Source organism: Odocoileus virginianus, chromosome 18 (genome assembly GCF_023699985.2).
Source record: "Odocoileus virginianus isolate 20LAN1187 ecotype Illinois chromosome 18, Ovbor_1.2, whole genome shotgun sequence".
Classification (NCBI taxonomy): Eukaryota; Metazoa; Chordata; class Mammalia; order Artiodactyla; family Cervidae; genus Odocoileus; species Odocoileus virginianus.
In genome coordinates this window covers 3,058,912-3,078,648 of record NC_069691.1, presented here as the reverse complement: position 1 = coordinate 3,078,648, position 19,737 = coordinate 3,058,912, and the positions used below count along the sequence as shown (strand labels likewise).

At 48.3% G+C, this 19,737-nt stretch overlaps 2 protein-coding genes across 2 annotated transcripts in view; both read left to right on the top strand.

Annotated features, from left to right (window-relative positions):
• The window catches only part of HRCT1 (histidine rich carboxyl terminus 1), a 28,426-nt gene extending 8,689 nt beyond the window's left edge, over nucleotides 1–19,737 (top strand). Inside the window, exons 2-4 of the transcript XR_011492742.1 lie at nucleotides 13,389–13,671; nucleotides 14,692–14,903; nucleotides 18,685–19,737. The gene's annotated coding sequence lies outside the window, so the exon portion shown is untranslated. The remainder of the gene's footprint in view (nucleotides 1–13,388; nucleotides 13,672–14,691; nucleotides 14,904–18,684) is intronic.
• SPAAR (small regulatory polypeptide of amino acid response) lies at nucleotides 1,521–3,927 on the top strand. Its single transcript, XM_020908938.2, has 2 exons — nucleotides 1,521–1,746; nucleotides 2,229–3,927. Exon 2 carries the CDS (start codon nucleotides 2,540–2,542, stop codon nucleotides 2,765–2,767), a length of 228 nt encoding a protein of 75 aa, XP_020764597.2. The 5' UTR covers nucleotides 1,521–1,746; nucleotides 2,229–2,539; the 3' UTR covers nucleotides 2,768–3,927.

Here is a 19,737-nt window from a genome sequence, read left to right as displayed (position 1 = left end):
GTGGGCCATTGCAGGGATTAGTCCTTTAAGCTTCTAGGGCCTTGCTGAGAGAGCTCCCGCTTTACTACCCAATCTGCTGAGTGTTGGGGTGTGTGGAGGTTGATAGCCCACCAGCCTGGACCTCCCTCATCCCTCTGCAGAGCCTGATGTGAGCCTTGGATGGCCTGCCTTTCCTGTGTGCGGCCTTGAGCATCCCCTGGGAGAGCCAGGAGGTTTGCCATCACCTTCCCCTTCTTAATGTAAGTGGAATCTATGGAGGACTTCTCTGGTGGTTCAAAGGTTAAAACTCCATGCTTCCACTGCAGAGGGTGCTGGTTCAATCCCTAATGGGTAACTAATATCCCACATACCATGTGATAAGGCCTATATATATACACACACACACATATATATATGGTTACCTGTGTTTGTGTGCAAGTATATGTATATATGTGGAATGTATGGGCCATACTCTTTTCTCTGACTAGTTGACAGTGATGGATGCTGGGAGGACAGATGTATGTCTAAGTGGTAGACATCTTTCAGAGCCCTGTTGTGTCTGGGGCTCATGGGTAGGGCTGTCTGTCATAAGATTACAAAATCCATAAGAAAAGAAAATATCTGGAGAAACCCTTAGGACAAGCAGTCCCCCTGGAGCCCTCCACCTTCCAAAGTGACTGGCTGACATTGATAATTCATTGATAACAATTCACTGATAATCTGAAACCACAGGCCCACAGAGTGGTTCGTCATATTTCCTGCCCCCTGCTTCTGGTCACTCCAGTTAATACAAGTAATTCAAGATGTTCAGCTTCCTGTTGCAGCCCCAGCTGGCTCCGGGCTCCTCCTGTGTGGGTTGTCCAGTTATCTTAGAAAGGGGAAGAGAGAGAACTTGGCAGAGTATCATTTACTCCAAATAGTCACTCTCCCATTCTGCGCATAAGCAATTTCCTAACACTAGAACCAAATAAAGTTGGCATTATTTGGGCATTGGAGAAATTGAAAAGGATCCAGGCTATGTGGCCCTGGGCTAGCCCTTGGCCGTTTCTGGGTCTTCACACTCTGATCAGTAAATGTATAGAAGGAGACGACTGCCCTGTGGAGCGGTGGTATCTGGAGAGAGGTCTGAACTAGGAGGAAAGGGAGGGAAGTCCCTCCTTGGCTATTTGGTGCTCTAGTTATCACTACTAACAGCAATAGGCCATGGGCTATGACTATCTCTAAAATAGAGAAAATGTTACTTCACAGCGTTGCTGGAACCATTATATGAGATAGTGCCTGGCTGTGTCTAATACCTGGAGTTATTGTCTGTAATGACACCCTTTCTCAGGGTTTGGATGAAGTCAGGTTAATAATTCAGCCTCCTTTCTGGAAGTGGTGGTGGTCTCAGGAGGTGCTGGCCATGATCAAGTGAGGATGGGAGACAGAGTGGCCTGGACCGGGCTCACCCCCACTGCCCCGACCCAGTGAAGCAGAGACGCTCGCAGGAGGCCGGGCTGGAGTGGCATGGGTGTGCGTGGGGGGTGGGGTGAGAGCAGTCAGCAAGGGGGCCGGCAGCTGTGCGGGTCCTGGGCCCTCACTCACAATTGGAGGAAGGAGCTCAGGAAGTGCTCACAGCCGCTCAGACATCTCAGAGCCTCGTCCCAGGCAGCACCAAGGCTGAGGCACCCAGGGATGAGCGTGCCATGGCCTAGGCCCTGGGGTGGCCATCAGGTCAGGAGGCCCCGGCGCTGCGTACAGCCATAGCTGCCCCTCTGGAAGCCCGGGGTAAGTTTTCACAGCACCTGAGTGTGAGCAGCGGGCTCGAGCAGGCAGCAAGGGGGGGCCGTGGGTGGGGCTGGAGCAGAGGATGGGACTAAGGAGCCCCCAGGAGTTCTGAAGGGCTCAGGGATCCCACCCGGAGATTGACCTGCCCCATCTAAACAGCACTCTCCCAGTACGTGCAGAAAAGGAGGCCAACGAGACAGGTGCTTGTGGTGACCCTGCATCTGACTCAGAGCTGACGATGCCTCCTCCCCTCCTTCGTCCCAGCCCCCAGCACAGGGCCAGAGGTTCAAGAGTCAGCAGTGAGGCTGATTCAAGGACTGATCCAAGGTTCCTCCAAGGGAGGAGCCTGGGCACATCCCAGACCCACAGGAGGGGGAGTGTTTTGTCTTTTGTCCGAGTGTACAAACACTCCTGAAATCCATAGGCGTCACCAGAGGGCTGAGCGGGGCTCCCTCTGAACAAAGTCTGCGCTCTCTTTCCAGCTCCTGCATCCAAGGAGTCTTGAGCTTATGTCTTTCAGGACAGCACTTCTTCCAGAGCTGCCAGTGGAGTTGCCCACGGCTCTTGGAAGCCTGGCCCAAGGCTGAGAAAAGTGACAGAGGCCCACTACATTCGGAGTAGAGACACGTGGGGTGCCCAACTGCCCAGAGCGGGTACCGGCCAGGGCCTCAGGCCAGTATCTCCATAGAAGACCACAGGGAGAGCAGCCGGAGGAGCAAGCCATCACCAGCAGCTCCTCGCGGCGGATGGGGAGCGAGTGAGGTCCAAAACACACCCCGGGCCACGCAGGGCAATGGAAGCAGCAGTGATCGGAATGGTGGCTGTGCTCTTCGCGGTCACCGTGGCCATCACCTGCGTCCTCTGCTGCTTCAGCTGTGACTCAAGGAGCCAGGATCCTCAGGGGGCCCCGCGCCCCAGCTTCACAGTGGCCACGTTCCACCAGGAGGCTTCTCTCTTCACTGGGCCAGGTCGCCATGCTCAGCCAGTGGCAGGTGCCCGGGACTTCTGGACCTTCATGTGAAATCTACCAGCCCCCAGGATTTGAGCTTGTTGTTTAGTCACTCAGTCGTGTCCGACTCTGTGACCCCATGGACTGTAGCCTGCCAGGCTCCTCTGTCCATGGAATTCTCCAGGCAAGAATGCTGGAGCGGGTAGCCATTCCATCCTCCAGGGAATCTTCTTGACCCAGGGATTGAACCCAGGTCTCCTGTATTAGCAGGTGGATTCTTTACCACTGAGCCACCTGGAAGGCCCAGGATTTGCTCTGCTGCGGGTCAGACTCCTCTTCCCCCAGCAAGCCTTCTCTGGTGACCCACTCCTCCAGCCTGGCATTTCTGTCCTGTCCAGCCTGTATCCAGAAGACTCCTGACCCATCCTATTCCAGCTTGCCATGCCCTCCAGCCTGGGAGATCTATGGTGATGGGACCAGTAGGAGTCAGCTCTGACCCCTGAGAGCTCAGCCGGACCCTACCCACAGGGTGGGGCTAACGAGAGGTCGAGAGTGAGTGACCAGGCAATACTGGATGGCATGGTGGGCCAGCTCTTCTGATCTACAAGATGCAGTGAACTATCACTGGACTTTATTGTGAAGAGAGTGTTGGTTATCTCAAGATGTCCCAGGATGCCTATGATGCCGCTGGTTCTATTGCCACCAGAGGAAGCAGCGCCCTCAAGTGGACAGTTTCAGAAACCACTTTTTATCTGTTCCAAGAGAGTCATTTTGCTACTTGCCTGCGCACATACTGCAGAGCCCACTTCTGAGACCTGCCTCCTACCTGCTACCTGAAATCCGCCCTGAAATTCTGAAACCAAACGGCTGCTTCCTGGGGACTGGCGATTCATTTTACAATTGAAAATGCATATCCTTTTATGGGTCTCCCAAGAATCAGGGTTGGGAAACCACAAAAGGAAACAGAAGAGAAAAAGAGTCACAGAAAGTACCAGATGTTTTATTAATAGGAAAGCCAGAAAGAAGACTTTGAAATGTATTTGCATGAGACTTTATTTCTATATTCTTATGGGTCACTTCTATTCTTAGAGACTGTGACTTGCGTCACCCAGGAATGACTGAAAAATCACCAACTGAAAGGTAATTTCGAATAAGTTAAAATGCTATATTATATTGACAGTATGTAACAAAGCTCTTGTTTGCATCGCAAATAAAGAGATGTTCTGTTTTTATTTACAGAAGAGCTGTTTTCTCTGTACCCATGAAATGCATGCCAGACCATATTTAGCAAACGGTTTGAAGGATGCAGAATTCTGAGTCTCCTGACTCATGTCTCCATCCAGCACTGAAGGAATGACTCTCCCAGGACCTGCCGTTGAAGGGGGCAGGACTGACCCAGAGAGGAGGTCTGGCCCCTGAGGGGGCCTGGATGGGCCACCCTGGGCATGCGGCTGCCATAGAAGGACTCGCAGAGAGAGATGCTTGGGGCTGTGAAAGTGCAGAGGTGTAGGGAGGCGGGGAGAGAGTCAGGCTGGTGGGGAGGGGTGAGTCTGGGGAGGGGAGAGGCACAGCAGAGGGAAGGCCCGGAGCTCCGAAGGAACCCTGTGTCAGTCTCTCTGGACCTTGGAGCCCGCAAGCAGAGCCTTCACAGATGCACGTGGAGTGCCGCAGGGAGGCCCCAGAGGGCCTCAGCTGAGCGGAGTCAACTGTTGAGTTCATGTTCTCTGAAAGCGAAGCCTAGACAGAGTTGTGGGGTGTGAGATGTTTATAGGAATCAACAGCCATGAGGGGAAGGAGGGGGAAGCAGGATTAGATAAAGGAAGGAGTTAAAGATGATGCAGGCCCTTAATACCCCCCGATCTTTGCTCTTCTCTGAGAGCCCCCGCCCCCTGAGGTTCGGCCTCAGGCAAAGTGGCTCCTGGCACAGGCTGGCCCTGAAGTCCTTCCATGGAGGGCTCCTGTGAGCACCTCTCCATGGGAGCTCAGCAGCGGCCTGTTCTCAGAGCCGGGCGAGCATGTCCGGGCAGAGAGAAATACCGGGCGCAGGAGCTCCGGGTGGGCAGAGCTGGTGGTACAAGGTTTGGGAGGAGACAAAAGAGTGGGCCTCAGCCTCTCTCTGTCCTCAAGCAGAGTTAGCTCTGCTCTAGGCCCAGCACCTTCAGCCGGACCCAAGTGTCAGGACCCCCGGTCCAGGGCTTTGCCTCTGTGTGCTGTGGTCACATTCTTCCCTGAGTCTGTGGAGGAAGGTCTGTAGCTGGACTCAGCCCTGAGAACAAGCAATGGCGAGGGGGCAGCCTCGCTCTGCGGGCGAGCAGTCTGTCAAGCCCCAAGCTCTCATTTGCTCACTCATCCACCCACCTACCCACCCATCTGTCCATCTGTCCACTTACTCCACCTGCTTGCTGAGCCTTACTTCCTCACCAACTCATGCATGCATTCATTCATTTCATCACCCATTCACTCCTCCATTCAAAAAACACTGGCTGAGCACCACTGTGTACCAGGCCCCACCCAGGGAACGTGAAAGTCACCAAGACCCAGTCCCAGCAACCGATGAACACCCAATTTAGTCATCTGGACAAGGGTGCTCCAGGGAGAGAGGGCTGGGAGTCCCCGGGGAACCCGGGAGGAGGTGACCTTTGAGTTGGACTTGAACAAAAGTAGGCACTTCAACAAGAAGAGTTTGGGGGAGGGTCCCCCAGAGGGACTGGCAGGACTGGAGATTCAGAGAATGTGGGCGGCAGATAGAGTGGGGGCCAGGAGACGAAACACAGCCAGCTCCTGTGGGAACCCCTCTTGCCACACTTGGCCAGTATGTTTCCGGGCAAGCGAAGGCAACGAAGAGGCAGCCTGGCTTGTCAGTCTGGGCAGGAGCCGTCTTCCCCAGCACACACACATGGGCACTGAGACCTGCTGTTGCTAAAGGGGAGCAGTGGCCTCTGCAGTGGGAGCTGGAGGAAGGGTCCTGGGAGACTCGGGGAGTGGCCAGCACCGTGTGGAGGTGGAGCCGAGGGTCAGGGAGAGGACGTCCCAGGGACGCAGGGCATTTGGGAAAGGCAGGCAGTCAAGGCCAGCACCCTGGAGCAGGCTGACCAAAGGGAGATGGGACCAAGAGGAGCAGCTAGAGAACGGGCAGGAAGGTTGGGAGTAGGGTTCCAGATTTAGCAAATAAAAATACAGGGCATCTGGTTAATTTTAATTTCAGGTAGACAACAAATAATTTTTAGTATACGCACGTCCCAGGCAGTATTGGGGATATGCTTACACTAAAACATTACTCGTTGTCTAGGTGAGGTTCAAATTGAACTGGGGTGTCAGTATTTTATCTGGCAATCCTACGAGGGAGGGAGTGGTTCTCAGAGAGGGGGGTTAACTGGTTGAAGCATCAGGGAGGTGAAGGCCCGGAAGAGGCCTCAGATTTTGCAATGGACCGTTGACAATGACCTTGGTGAGAAAAGCTTGAGTGGCGTGCAGGGAGCAGCCCTGTGGGCGGGATGCATGTGCACACGTGTCCGCAGTGTGTGTGTGTTCTCACGTGTGCGTGCTCGGGGCAGTGACGTCAGTGGGAGCTGAGTCAGCAGAGGATAAGGACTGAAGATAATCTGAAGGGAAGAAGGGTGATGTGTTGTGGCCGAGGGGCATGGCCTTGAAGGAGAGTTTATTATTGGTGTTTTTAAGCAGGGGAGGGAGGTTGAGCATGCGAAGAGCTGAAGAGAAGGACTGCAGAGGGAGACAGTGACAATTGTCAGCAAGAAGGAGCCCCACGGAAGGGGTGGGGTGGGAGTCAAGGAGTCAGGCAAGTGGGGGCGAGGGAGTGCTGCTGGAAAAGATGCTCAAGAGTACGGGTAAACACTCATGTTGCGTGTGGTGGGGGGGGGGGGGGGAGAGGAAGGCATCACGCCAGATGGGCTGTTTACTCAGTGAAGCAGGAGCATCTGCTCAGAGATGGGTCTGGGGAGCTGAGGTCAAGGAGAGCCTGGACTGATGACCCAGAGCAGACAGGAGCAGCCGTCCTGCTGTTCTCACGTGTGGAGTGCGTGTGTGGCATCTCTGTGTGTATGTTGTACGGTGTGAGTGTGCATGTTGTGTGGTGTGTGTTTATGTTGTTGTGTGTGTTGCCCTGAAGTGCTCTGCCCTTCCACCCAGGGCAGCCCATTGTGTAAGACGGGGGTGGGGAACTCTGTAACAGGCCAGCACGGAGCACCTCTAGAGACGGAGGAGATGACAGTGTAAGGACGGAAGCTAAAGCTGGTACCAAGAGGCTGGCAAGGCTGGGAGTGTTTACTTGGTGGCAGCGAGGGAAGGGGCTGCTCAAGGTCACCTGGAAAGCTGGGCAGAGCTGCATTGGACCCCCGCCTCTCAGGCTCCAAGTGCAGCATTCTCTCTGCTCATTCAGTTACTTATGATGGTTGTTCAGTTGCTCCGTCGTGTCTGACATTTTGCAGGCTCATGGACTGCAGCACGCCAGGCTTCCCTGTCCATCGCCAACTCCCACAGCTTACTCAGACTCATGTCCATTGAGTCGGTGATGCCATCCAGCCATCTCATCCTCTGTGGCCCCCTCTCCTCCTGCCTTCAGTCTTTCCCTGCATCAGGGTCTTTTCCAATGAGCTGGCTCTTGGCATCAGGTACACGGCAGCATCAGTCCTTCCAATGAACATTCAAGGTTGATTTCCTTTAGGGTTGACTGGTTTGATCTCCTTGCAGTCCAAGGGACTCTCAAGAGTCTTCTCCAACACCACAGTCCAAAACCATCAGTTCTTCAGTGCTCAGCCTTCTTCATGGCCCAGCTCTCACATCCATACATGATTAATGGAAAAACCATAGATTTGACTCTATCGACTTTTGTTGGCAGAGTGATAACTCTGCTTTTTTAATATAGTGTCTGGGTTTGTCACAGCTTTCCTTCCAAGCAGCAAGTGTCTTTTAATTTCATGGCTGCAGTCACTGTCTGCAGTGATTTTTCCCTATTTATTGGACTCTTACTGGGTACCAGGCATTATGCTTTTTATTCAACCTCTCTTCGATGCTCACTGTGATCCCATCACAGTAAACGCTGTGATGAGCATCTTTCCCAGCAGCATTCCCCACCGTCTCCATTTTACAGTTGAGGGACCTGAGTCCCCATTGCGGGATGCTCCCGAACAGTGCCTCCCAGCGCTGCTGGAACCTGCAGGCAGAAAGCTAACCTGCCCTCTCTATAAATGGGACCGGAATTCTCAGCCGACCCATCTCCTATCTTCAGGATGAAGGGAAGGCAGGAACGCCAGGGATTGGATTTACCCTGGGTTTTCCTGGACAAAAGCCTTGCACACACATGCCCCACCTGAATCTGTCTTTGAAGAGGATGCAGTCTTTGCCTTATACACTTTAAAGGGGCAGCCCACGAAACCTCACCCCAGATAACTCTGGGGAAGGTTGGACGTCCAGGTTAACCGACCTCAACCCCGGGCTGCCCCGCCTTGGCCTCTGCCGTGTGGACGGTGCCGCTCCGCGCCCAGGTCCGCCCCAGGACAAAGGGGCAGAGAACCCGCTCTGCGCCGCCCAGCTCCATCTGCGCTCTGCCCCCACCACTCACTAGCTGGGCTCCAGCCAGGGATAGAGGAGGCGGGAGTCTTGCCCGCTTGTCTAGAGGTTATAGGAGAGAGGGAAGAGCCTGGAAGCCCAGATGTCAGGAGCCCCCGCCCTTCCTCCACCATCCCAGCCGCCACCGGCCTGGTGCTTCTCTGTGGAACACACTGGATTCTGGAATCAGGAGTCCCTGAAATAACATGTTTTCCGGAAAAGTACCTTCCTTAAAGGAAACCACTTGTTCCAAGGAGTTGAAAAGGGTCATTGTGCGCTGCCAATCCCTGCTCCCCTCAGGACATGACACTTGAAAAGACAGACACGGCTACACACACACGCTCACACACACACACACACTCAGATGCATTCATCCCGTGCATTTGTAAGAGTGAACGTTAGGCGTGGGCTCAAATGCCGATCAGAGGAGGCTGGTGGGGCAAAGCCTAGCAGAGACAGAACATCAGACACTAGGCAGGTGTAAAAGCAATGGGGTGAATTTAAACCCATTACCATGAAAGAGCATTTATCACACATCAGAAAGTAAAAAGAAGAGAGGATTAGAGAACTAGAAATGTGCCCTGTGGTAAAATTCAATTTCTGTTAAAATACACTTGGATGCAAAGAAGAATGTCTGGATAGCGCTGTGCCCAGGTGTTAACTAGTGATTGTTTCTGATTGGGTGGGGCTGTTTGTGTGGTTCAGGCTTTTCCTTTTTGTCTATCTGTATTTCCTGTGATCGGTGGTTTGCTTTTGAATAAGGAAAAGCAAGAAACCAACATAGGAAAAGAACAAAATTAAGTTTTCTAAGTGAAAAAGTGAACCAACTTCAATCTGAGAAGGAGATATAAAAACCCAATCAAACACAGACATGTAATGGTGACAAATTCTCAGGACAGACAGACACTCTGCCTAATTCACATGGTTGAGGTAGACAAGGCGGAGGAGTAGGGGGATGGTTGTTCAGTTTCTAGAAAACTCTGGGATCTGGATGTGAGGGTGACTGCAGGAACTCCAGGGACTGAGGGGGGCATTTAGGTGGGCTTGGGAGCCTGGAGGGAGCATCCTGGGAGTCAGCCGAGCCTTGGCTAGACACCTACCTACCTTCTGCCTCCTAAGACAGTGCGTGGATCCTGATCCCAGGTCCCCAGTTCAGGCAAGACTGAGAACTTGCTAAGGCAGCTCACCACCCCTACCCCCTTCCTGGCTCCTCCCCACCTTGCTGCCTAGGGAGATAAGAGGGCCCACTGCTGGGAGGGGCTGTCCCTGTTGTTCAATTGCCCGGTCGAGTCTGACTCTTTGTGACCCCATGGACTGCAGCATGCCAGGCTTCCCTGTCCTTCACCATCTCCTGGAGTTTGCTCAGACACATGTCCATGGAGTTGATGCCATCCAGCCATTTCATCCTCTGTTGCCTCCTTCTCCTCCTGCCCTCAGCATCAAAGTCTTTTCTAAAGAGTTGGCTCTTTGCATCAGGTGGCCACAGTATTGGAGCTTCAGCTTCAGCATCAGTCCTTCCAATGAAATATTTAGGGTTGATTTCCTTTAGGACTGAGTGGTTTGATCTCCTTGCTCATATACCTGGAAAAGGGAATTACAGTTGCTGGTGGAATTACAGTTGCTAATCAGTTGCCCTTAAAATAAGATTATCCTGGGTTATCCACATGGGCCCAGTGAAATCAAAATGGTCCTTAACTGTGGAAGAGGGAAGTCTGAGGATCAGGTCAGAGTGATGTAATATGAAAAAGACCCCAAAATGGAAGGGGACCACCAGCTAAGGAATGAGGACAGCCTCTAGAAGTTGGAAAGAAAAAGACAAGGAAACAGACTCCCTCCTAGAGTCCCAAGTGCTACAGGAATGAGAGTGGGGTGAGAGAGGATGGTCACATTCCAGGGCACGTCCGACCAAGTCACTGGGATGGCTGTCAAATGTGCGTTCTTGGTTTCATGCAGGAAAGCATTCAAGAGCAAGCCATAGTAATGAGAAAGAAGATTTATTCAGGGAGGAAACACACTCCATAGACAGAGTGTGGGCCCCCTGGGAAGGCAAGAGAGGCACCAGGGTATCGGGTTGTCATTTTTTATAGGGGTGGGTAATTATATCGGCTGGGCTTCCCAGGTGGCGCTAGTGGTAAAGAACACCCTGGCCAAGGCAGGAGACATAAGAGACTCAGGTTTGATCCCTGGGTCCGGAAGATCCCCTGGAGAAAGGCATGGCAACCCACTCCAGTATTCTTGCCTAGAGAGTCCTGTGGACAGAGGAGCCTGGTGGGCTGCTGTCCACAGAGTCACACAGAGTCGGACATGATTGAAGTGACTTAGCACGCATGCGTGCATTGGAGAAGGAAACGGCAACCCACTCCAGTGTTCTTGCCTGGAGAATCCCAGGGACAGAGGAGCCTGGTGGGCTGCCGTCTATGGGGTCGCACAGAGTCGGACACGACGGAAGCGACTTAGGAGCAGCAGGAGCAACTGAGTACGCAGGCAATTATACAGACTAATGAGTGGGAGGAGTATTCCAGCTATTTTGGGGAAGGGGTGGGGGTTTCCAGGAATTGGGTCAGTGCCCACTCTCTGAACTTCTGTAGTCGTCCTTGGAACCATCATGGTGTCTGGCGTGTGCCGATATGTTACAGTGAGTGTACTGAGGCTCAAGGTCAAGTACACCATCTTGGAGCTAGTTGAGGTCATTCTTTTGCCCCGCTGCCTTCCTGTCTCACAGGTATTAGAGCTGAAGAAGGCTGTGGGGCTCCAGGCATAGAGGGAATGGACTACTTTAGAGAAAAGGATGAGAAGACAGAAATCATACTTCTCAAATGAGTGGGGTGAGAGGAACAACATGGTGACTGACAGGTTGTGCTAGGTATTATGTGATGTGCATCTCCAGGAATCCCACTCCTATCTGGCGGGAACAGCAAAGTATGCAAACAAGTACAATCAACAGAGAAATATATTAATATAAGTGAGGGATTGAAAGTCACTCAGTTGTGCCTGTCTCTTTGCAACCCCGTGGATTGTGCCCACCAGATTCCTCTGTCCATGGGATTTCCAGGCAAGAATACTGGAGTGGGTTGCCATTTCCTTCTTCAGGAGATCTTCCCGACCCAGGGATTGAACCTGGGTCTCCTGCATTGCAGGCAGATTATTTACCACCTGAGCCACCAGGAAAGCCTATATTGATATAAACAAACCCACAAAATGGAATAATAGTCATTACAAAATGTACTGATTTGGAAACTGCCTATTATAAATAGAGAAATAAAAGTAAGTTATAGAAGGGCCTTATAAGAAGAAAGGGGGAGCAAAGAAACAAATGTCCTTTCTTCTTAAGGGGAAAAAACCAAAAAACTCCTAAATTACACATATGTTTGTATGTTTGTATAAACACAGAGAAAAGTCTGGAAGGATATGATTACCACTGGGAATAGACTTGGAGGGAGAAGGAAACACTGTTTACTTCACAGTCTTCTGGGTTGTTTGAACTTGTTTTAACAAGCCTGTCTTGTTTTTCATTCCATGTAACATTTTTTTAAAAAAGATAATACAAAGGTTAAGAAAAGCAAACTTAACTCTGATTCTTGTTATTTTCAAAAAGAGCTCTCTGGGCAGAGGAATGGTGGGGCTCCACTTAGCAGGAACATAATGGACATGCATGAACAAAATTGATCCCTTTTTCTATGTGAGCATCAGTTCAGTTCAGTTCAGTTCAGTTGCTCAGTCATGTCCAACTCTTTTCGACCCCATGAACCACAGCACGCCAGGCCTTCCTGTCCATCACCAACTCCCGGGGTCCACCCAAACCCATGTCCATTGGGTCGGTGATGCCATCCAACCATCTCATCTTCTGTCGTCCCCTTCTCCTCCTGCCCTCAGTCTTTCCCAGCATCAGGGTCTTTTCCAATGAGTCAGCTCTTCGCATCAGGTGGCCAAAGTATTGGAGTTTCAGCTTCAACACCAGTCCTTCCAGTGAACACCCAGGACTGAGGATCTCCTTCAGGATGGACTGGTTGGATCTCCTTGCAGTCCAAGGGACTCTCAAGAGTCTTCTCCGACACCACAGTTCAAAAGCATCAATTCTTCTGCACTCAGCTTTCTTCACAGTTCAAGTCTCAAATCCATACTTGACCACTGGAAAAACCATAGCCTTGACTAGACGGACCTTTGTTGGCAAAGTAATGTCTCTGATTTTTAATATGCTGTCTAGGTTGGTCATAATCCTTCCAAGGAGTAAGCATCTTTTAATTTCATGGCTGCAATCACCATCTGCAGTGATTTTGGAGCCCATAAAAATAGTCAGCCACTGTTTCCACTGTTTCCCCATCTATTTGCCATGAAGTGATGGGACCAGATGCCATGATCTTAGTTTTCTGAATGTTGAGCTTTAAGCCAACTTTTTCACTCTCCTCTTTCACGTTCATCAAGAGGCTCTTAGTTCTTCTTCACTTTCTGCCATAAGGCTGGTGTCATCTGCATATCTGAGGTTATTGATATTTCTCCCGGCACTCTTGATTCCAGCTTGTGTTTCCTCCAGCCCAGCGTTCCTCATGATGTACTCTGCATAGAAGTTAAATAAGCAGGGTGACAATATACAGCCTTGACATACTCCTTTTCCTATTTGGAACCAGTCTGTTTTTCCATGTCCAGTTCTAACTGTTGCTTCCTGACCTGCATATAGGTTTCTCAAAAGGCAGGTCAGATGGTCCGGTATTCCCATCTCTTTCAGAATTTTCCACAGTTTATTGTGATCCACACAGTCGAAGGCTTTGGCATAGTCAATAAAGCAGAAATAAGGCAGCATGAATCCTGTGAGTGGAAAAGTGAAATCACTCTAGCCCTCCTGGCCTTCTACAGACTTGTGATCTGAGGTTCTGCTCGGGAACTGACATTTCTCTACATTGCGTGGCAATTCCAGACTGAAATATTGAGTTGGCCAAAAAGTCCATTCAGGTTTCCACCCCATGTTACAGAAAACCCTGGACAGATTTTTTGGCCAACTCAATACAATTTTCTAGTCCCCATTTTGGTGAACTTTGAAATTCTTCAAAATTCAAACTCCCCTTTTTATAACTCACACTTTTTACGTGAGGAATAAACATTTCTGTGTCTTGCTGCTTGATCCCACACTAAGGTCTCGCTTGCATCTTGAAGTCGCAGTCCTTAAAAGGGAGGGACGCCGGCAGAGACAGTCCTAGGAAAGCAGCTGAGGGGGGCGCGTGGAGTCTGGGGTCCTTGCCCTCCCCTCGGGCTCACAACACAAGAACTGGATCAGGCGTGTGCAAGTCCTCTATCTGCCCAGCATCTGACGCTCCGCAAGTTGTCCCTGGGTTGCAGAGCTTTCTACTGCACCGTCGCAGCTGTCTCCAACAACGTGCACGGGGACCTGGGGGAGCGCTAGCAACCGTAGCTTACAGGTGAGGAAACCAAGACCTCGAGACCCTAAAGTGATGAATCCCAGGGCATTCAGCCATTTGGCTGCAGTTTAGGACAGAATCAGATCTCCTTATTCTTCCATCTCTTTCAGCCAGTTTCATTTTTATCTCTTTTATACCTTTAGTTTCCAAGATAAATTTTGCTTGATTAAAAAAAAAAAACAAAAGTTCTGCTGCTTCAAAAAGTTCGACAGTCAATGATCCAGAATAATGTTTCCAAATTCCCAGCTGACACTAATGCTCAACAGTCAGGAGTGACAAGCTGGAATTTTCAGGAATCCTTGAGAATTTCTGAAATCATGAGTTATTATGCACTATTCATAACAATTACTTACCTGCTTTTAAATAATGAGTGACTATGATGATAAATAGTAAATAATTTTCTGTGATAGAATAATGCTGAAAGTTTCAGAAGTTTTCAGTAAATAACATGGTTTTACAGTTTCTTAAGATTATGAATCAATATATTATGACAAGATTATTTTAATAACATGGGGGAAAATGTTCTCTATCTAATACAGACACTGGATATAGAAAACATTAAGACAAAGGGAGTGTTAACCCCCAATAAAGACCAAATAAAATCACTTAAAATTGAAATAGAATACTGCAAATATTTGATATTTAAAAGTTATCATTTGAAATGTGAACTACAGGGTCTTTCCTGGTGGTCCAGTGGGTAAGACTCCACATTTCCAATGCAGGGTTGGTTACCAGGTTCCATCTCTAGTTGGGGAAGTAAGGATTCCCATGACACAGTTAAAAGATCCTCCATGCTGTAACTAAGACCTGGCAAAGCCAAATAAATAAATATTTTTAAAAGGAAGAAAATAGAATGTAAAAAAAAAGAAAGAATCAACTGTTCCAACTTTAAAAAAAATAAGAGTTAAAGATAGTCTCGATCATTGCCTTGTGACAAATATTCCAGATGTAGGAAACTTTCATTCTGCATTGATGTTGATTGAATTAAGAATGTCCCAAACATCTTCACTTCTATGCTAGTGACCATAGCTCAGACAGTAAAGCATCTGCCTGCAATGCAGAAGACCTGGGTCAGGAAGATTCCCTGGAGGAGGAAATGGCAACCCGCTCCAGTATTCTGGCCTGGAGAATTTCATGGACAGAGGAGCCTGGCAGGCTACAGTCCATGGAGTTGCGAAGAGTCAGACACGACTGAGCGACTAACACTCAGTGAGCATGTAAACATCTTCAAGGTGGGTGTCCTGTTGCTTCACAGAAGCTCATTTCCTTTTAATTTTATATATATAAAAATATATTGGTTTGCTTGCCCTAGTCTTGATTTTGCCATTGAATTCAATATTGCTCTTGCTCGTGGCTTCTGTCTGGGCCTGACTGGAGATCCCCTGTCTGGATGTCCTTACTTTACTGAAAGTAAAACGCACACTGAGCAAATAAATCCAGTCCTTAGTTTTCCAAAAAAAATATCGCTCTTGCCAATTCAGATTTTGGAGCAGTTTCTGATTTCGTGTTTGTGTATCCTATAGCAACAATCACATCTTTTTCTTTTTGCAGCTCATCTGTTAAGTATTTACAAAGAACTGTAGCCTATGGTGAATACGGCAATATTTGGAAAAGACAGCAGTCGTTACTGGAAAGTTTTCAAATGGCATGAGTGTTCAGAACTGCTAGCAACTTTAATAGAACCACACAGAATCACTTGTTGAAACTGCCAATATGAGGCAAATGCCAACAAACTGCTTCCAAAGTTTGTTGTTTTTTCTGACCCCACTCATAGGATTTGTATAAGTCTCCTATGTGTATGAACTTACCAATATTTATTTTATTTATAGAAATGACTTACTGTTAGAAAGAGACCAGGCCACAAACATACACTTATAACTAGTGTGTGCTGGTAAGTCGACTCTCTGCAGGGCAGGGAGGGACGTCCTGATATGTAGCTTTTGCCAGTTTCTGAGGAGGGGAGGTGTAAATATTCCCACCAGGGTCAATTTTGAGCTATTGATGTGACGTCACTAAGAGTCAGAAAAAGATGCTCTTAACTGGCTGACGCACTCTCTTTCCTGTGCGCCGCTCCACAACATCACTGCTTCTAAGGTGGCAACAGCTACAGGCAAGACAGATTAGATGGTGACCACTTCTCTCCTTCCTGCTCCCTTTCTGTTCAGGAACTGCCAACCTTAATGCTCCAACCCCTGTTTCAGTGTTTCCTATTCTTGCTTTTGATGTGTTATCAGTAGATTCCTTTGAACTAATGACAGTTCTGTGTTGATCATGAAGTTTTAATTCTCACAGGGGAATCGTATCCCCAGGCTTCTAAATTCCTTAACTTTTTTATTAGGGTTTTCAGGCTCTGGAAACACATCACCTGTCTGACAAGTGCTGGGAAGGAATTCCTGCAGAGAAGCACTAAACCAGAAGATCTGAGTTCAAACAGCCCATTTGCCCAAATGATCATGATTCTCCTGGATATATTTTCATTGGTCCCAATTTTGCCCACTGGTCATTGTCATCCGTCTTGTTTTAGGGGATTTCGGGTGTGGAGTCCTGTACAATGTGGTGTTAAGTATAGTGATTTTACAGAGAGGCTGACCACTGGGATTGATCAGTGATCATTTGACCTCTGTCTAGTTTTGCACGTGGCACAAGCTAGCTGTCAGCATGGCTGGTTGTGTCCGACCTCCGTTTTCCCCTTCATTCTTATTATTAGAACAACGACAACACAGCCTCCCTTGGAGCTAGGAATGGCCAATAGAAGTGGGGTGCAGTGTCTGGAAAATGTCCTTAAATAGGCAGGGCGTACTAGTCTTCTCTTTTAATTACTCACAGCTAGAACAAATTAAATGGCAGACTAACCCATCTGTTCCTATTGAAAGCACAGACCACTGGCAAGAAGCTTCGGAAGGTCAGTTATGGAGTGTGATCCATGAAAGAACTCAGCATTATTCACTGACTCAGAAGGCGTGGGGCAGGAGAGTTGACCTCCACCTACAAATGATACACTTTGTAATATAAGATACTGTAGCCCCAAGTGCCTACTGCCTGTCTGCCAAGAAGGTTGGTGAATAAGTAGACTTCTCTACAGCTCTGAATTCGTTAGCCTTCTGATTTCTAACCTTTCCCGGGATCTTTTCAGGAATGTCTGTAATATTCACTTTGTAGCAACCAGACTCCTGGAAGGCTTAGAATGTACTTTATTGCTCTGTCAGCTGAGGGTGTAAATACTGGCTGAGGGAACACGGGGATTCAGCCTAGGAACGAGATCATGGGAGGTGAACACTGGGGATCAGAGAGCTACTTTCACACATCAAAATAAAAAAGGGTTTAGGCTTTGTCATGGAGACTGCCCGGGACCAAAATCGGGACCTATGGGTTGAGGCTGCCAATTTAACTCTTACCTAAAGAGAAATCTCCTACCTACTAGGGCTGGAAGGAGGTAGTGGAGGGGGCACATCTCCAGTGCTGGGATACTGAAGCAGAGGATGTTGAAGAAAGCATTTATCAACGGAGCCGCAGTTCCCAATTACCAGGCTGTACATTGGTAGCTGTCCATAAAGTTTTCCAGGTATCAGTTTCCTATTGAGAAAGAAAAGACAACCTGGTACATTTTTAATTTGCAATTTGAAGTACATTTCATTTATTCTGAGACTATGTTTTGTCTATCTTCTTGTTGTTAAATAGTAGGTAATATTTGTTACTGTGGTTGCTTAACCTCATAACTCAACAAAAAATAGAAAATATCAACAACTCCATGTAAGTCGCCATTAAAAATAAATAAAATTTCTGTGAAATCTGGAAATCTGGTAACCTGCAAGATGGATGAAATGAATCTCAGGCTTTCTCTGACTTGACCTTTTAAGGAGCTGTAGTTCATCCTAGTGGCCACTAGATGTCACTCTTGTGTACTTACAGCTGCTGCTGATGCTGCTAAGTCGCTTCAGTCGTGTCTGACTCTGTGCGACCCCATAAACGGCAGCCCACCAGGCTCCCCCGTCCCTGGGATTCTCCAGGCAAGAACACTGGAGGGGGTTGCCGTTTCTTTCTCCAATGCATGAACGTGAAAAGTGAAAGTGAAGTCGCTCAGTCGTGTCCGACTCTTCACGACCCCATGGACTGCAGCCTACCAGGCTCCTCCGTCCATGGGATTCCCCGGGCAAGAGCACTGGAGTGGGTGCCATTGCCCTCTCCGGTGCTTACAGCAGCTAGATAATTACCGTGCAGATAGAGAATCCAGAATGGGATCTACTTTCTTTCAGTTCAGGTCAGTCGCTCAGTCATGTCCAACTGTTTCGTGACCCCATGGACTGCAGCACGCCAGGCCTCCCTGTCCATTGCCAACTCCCGGAGTTTACTCAAACTCATGTCCATTGAGTTGGGGATGCCATCCAGCCATCTCATTCTCTGTCGTCCCCGTCTCCTCCTGCCCTCAATCTTTCCCAATCTTTGAAAAGATTTGAAAAGATCTTTGAAAAGATCAGGGTCTTTTCAAATGAGTTAGTTCTTTGCATCAGGTGCCCAAAAGTATTGCAGTTTCAGCTTCAGCATCAGTCCTTCCAATGAATATTCAGGACTGATTTCCTTTAGGATGGACTGCTTGGATCTCCTTGCAGGCCAAGGGACTCACAAGAGTCTTCTTCAACACCACAGTTCAAAAGCATCAGTTCTTCGGCACTCAGCTTTCTTTATAGTCCAACTCTCACATGCATACATTACTCCTGGAAAACCCATAGTCTTGACTAAATGGACCTTTGGTGGTAAAGTAATGTCTCTGGTTTTTAATATGCTGTCTAGTTTGGTCATAACTTTTCTTCCAAGGAGCAAGCATCTTTTAATTTCATGGCTGCAGTCACCATCTGCAGTGATTTTGGAGCCCCCCAAAATAAAGTCTCTCACTGTTTCCACTGTTTCCCCATCTATTTGCCATGAAGTGATGGGACTGGATGCCATCATCTTAGTTTTCTGAATGTTGAGTTTTAAGTCAGCTTTTTCACTCTCCTCTTTCACTTTCATCAACAGGCTCTTTAGTTCTTCGCTTCCTGCCATAAGGGTGGTGTCATCTGCATATCTGAGGTTATTGATATTTCTCCCGGCAATCTTGATTCCAGCTTGTACTTCATCCAGCCCAGCGTTTCTCATGATGTACTCTGCATATAAGTTAAGCAAGCAGGGTGACAGTATACAGCCTTGACGTACTCCTTTCCTATTTGGAACCAGTCTTCAGCTTTTCAAAATATGCTTTGTATGTCTTGAAACATGTTGCTTTTATATTTGACAGCTTCACAGGATCTTTTTAGGAACGTCTGTAATCTTACTTATTTAGAAGTTGCTTTTAGGATATACAATGGAAAAAAGACAACCTCTTTAACAAGTGGTGCTGGGAAAACTGGTCAACCACCTGTAAAAGAATGAAACTAGAACACTTTCTAACACCATACACAAAAATAAACTCAAAATGGATTAAAGATCTAAATGTAAGACCAGAAACTATAAAATTCCTAGAGGAGAACATAGGCAAAACACTCTCCGACATAAATCACAGCAGGATCCTCTATGACCCACATCCCAGAATTTTAGAAACAAGAGCAAAAATAAACAAATGGGACCTAATGAAACTTAAAAGCTTTTGCACAACAAAGGAAACTATAAGCAAGGTGAAAAGACAGCCCTCAGATTGGGAGAAAATAATAGCAAACGAAGCAACAGACAAAGGATTAATCTCAAAAATATACAAGCAACTCCTCCAGCTCAGAGAAAATAAACGACCCAATCAAAAAATGGGCCAAAGAAGTAAACAGACATTTCTCCAAGGAAGACATACAGATGGCTAACAAACACATGAAAAGATGGTCAACATCACTCGTTATCAGAGAAATGCAAATCAAAACCACAATGAGGTACCATTACACGCCAGTCAGGATGGCTGCTATCCAAAAGTCTACAAGCAATAAATGCTGGAGAGGGTGTGGAGAAAAGGGAACCCTCTTACACTGTTGGTGGGAATGCAAATTAGTACAGCCACTATGGAAAACAGTGTGGAGATTTCTTAAAAAGCTGGAAATAGAACTGCCA

Coding starts and splice junctions, on each gene's coding strand:
- SPAAR (XM_020908938.2), top strand. CDS start 2,540: ATGGAAGCAGCAGTGATCGGAATGGTGGCTGTGCTCTTCGCGGTCACC.